Below are 1815 nucleotides of genomic sequence, written 5' to 3' on the forward strand. Positions count from 1 at the left end.
TCATCATCACCACCACCACCACAACAACAACGGCAACAACATCAACAACAACGTCATCGTCATCTACAACAAAAAGAACAACATCATCATTGGCCATTTTTTCGCCATTTCAACTCCTAAGATCCCATAAAAATATCATCAGCTCTAACAACTCGTCCAATTTATGTGGCGTAAACAACAACAACAACATCAACAACAACAGCAACAACAACAGCAACAACAAAAATTACATTATCAACAATAATAACGTCAAATCTGACAACAACAACGACATTAACCAGAGTAATAATAATATTAATAATAATAAATTTATAAACGCGTCCGCCGTAAAGAGCAATAGCATCAATAGAAGCATTAGAAGCATCGTTAACGTAAGTAGAATTAATGTCAGAAAAGCTAACAACAAAATAAAAAACAACAACAACAACAACCACAATAATAATAATAACATTAACAAAACCAACAACGGTAAAATTACCATTAGCCAAAACGACATCATGAGCAAATTGCCTTCTACCAAACTTAAACCGAATAGACAAAAACAACAACAACAACAAAATAAACAACAAAATAAACAACAAAAACTTCATCAAAAGCAACTAATGCACCTGCATCAACAACAACGAAAACAACAACAGCAACAACATCATCAACGACAACAAAATCTCGCACCAAAACTCCTAGCAGAGTCCCAAACAAACCTGCCTTCTTCGCCGAAAGTATACAAACAATTCCAGAAGGCAACAAACTATTACCCGCCAAACAAAAAAGATTTAAGTTACCAAAAACTAAAAATAACGCTCGGCCGCCATTTCGATTCGAATTTTATGTCGATCAGGAACCCGATGAGGAAGAGAAATTTTTTTGAAAAGAGCAAAAATGTTTATTACGACTACAGTGGCACTGATCTCGAGATTGTTGTTGTGAATGGTAGTAATGGCAACAGCAACAACAACAGCAACAACAATAACAACAACAGCAACAGCAACAACAACAACAACAGCAACAACGACAATTATAATAATAACAACAAAATGCAACGCCAGGTTTTAATAAAAAGAGTTTCTTCAACTAACGACAACAAAAGCAGCCACAAAAACGTCATCCTTCCAATAAAATTACCAGCCTACGGTAAAGTTTTTGCGAAAAAAAATTCACTATTCGAAAGTTATCTGGCGGCCCTGACGGCTTGCCCCGTCAGGTTTGAGTGGGTCGACTTGGGGCCGACCTTCTGGCCCAGGTGGTTCAAAGAAGGATCGTGTGGTAAAAACTACAACAATGACGTCATTTACAACAGCAACCACAACAGCGGCCACAGCGGCAGCAACTACAAAAACATCCACAGGGCAAATAAGAGTCTTCTCAAGAAAATCAAACCTCACAAAATTCGGACCAAAAATTTAGGGCGAAAAATTCGTCCACGGTCGTGTTCGGTCCCAAATGGAATGACTTGCCAGCGCGCGGACACCGCCGAGAAGATTATACTCTGGTGGTTTTGTCGCAAAAATTCGACAAAAAAGTCGCGGATATTTTCACGAGGTGAATGTGCCTGGTACAAAATTTCGTTCGTCGTCACGATTTCTTGCCAGTGTAGATGCTGAACAATGCCTGAGTGTGTTCCCTTGTGTGGCATTTGTGTGTGCTCTTGCGTGTGTAAGTGTTTGTGTGTGTGTGTGTTTGCGTGTGTGTTTGTGTGTGACTTAATTATCTCGAATTGGTTGAGTTTCTGAAGTGCATTATTGTTATTATTCTTTTCATTCTTTTGATTATTTCTGAAAATTTAAATAAAATCTTGCATGGGTAAATGTAACGTGG

General features: G+C 38.2%; 1 protein-coding gene across 1 annotated transcript; it reads left to right on the forward strand.

The window, feature by feature from the left end:
• Positions 1 to 497: 497 nt before the first annotated feature.
• HELRODRAFT_173574 (hypothetical protein) lies at positions 498 to 1601 on the forward strand (the record flags this gene model as incomplete). Its single annotated transcript, XM_009020189.1, has 1 exon — positions 498 to 1601. One exon carries the CDS (start codon positions 498 to 500, stop codon positions 1599 to 1601), a length of 1104 nt encoding a protein of 367 aa, XP_009018437.1.
• Between the last annotated feature and the right edge of the window lie 214 nt (positions 1602 to 1815).

Source organism: Helobdella robusta (genome assembly GCF_000326865.2).
Source record: "Helobdella robusta unplaced genomic scaffold HELROscaffold_27, whole genome shotgun sequence".
NCBI classification, from domain to species: domain Eukaryota; kingdom Metazoa; phylum Annelida; class Clitellata; order Rhynchobdellida; family Glossiphoniidae; genus Helobdella; species Helobdella robusta.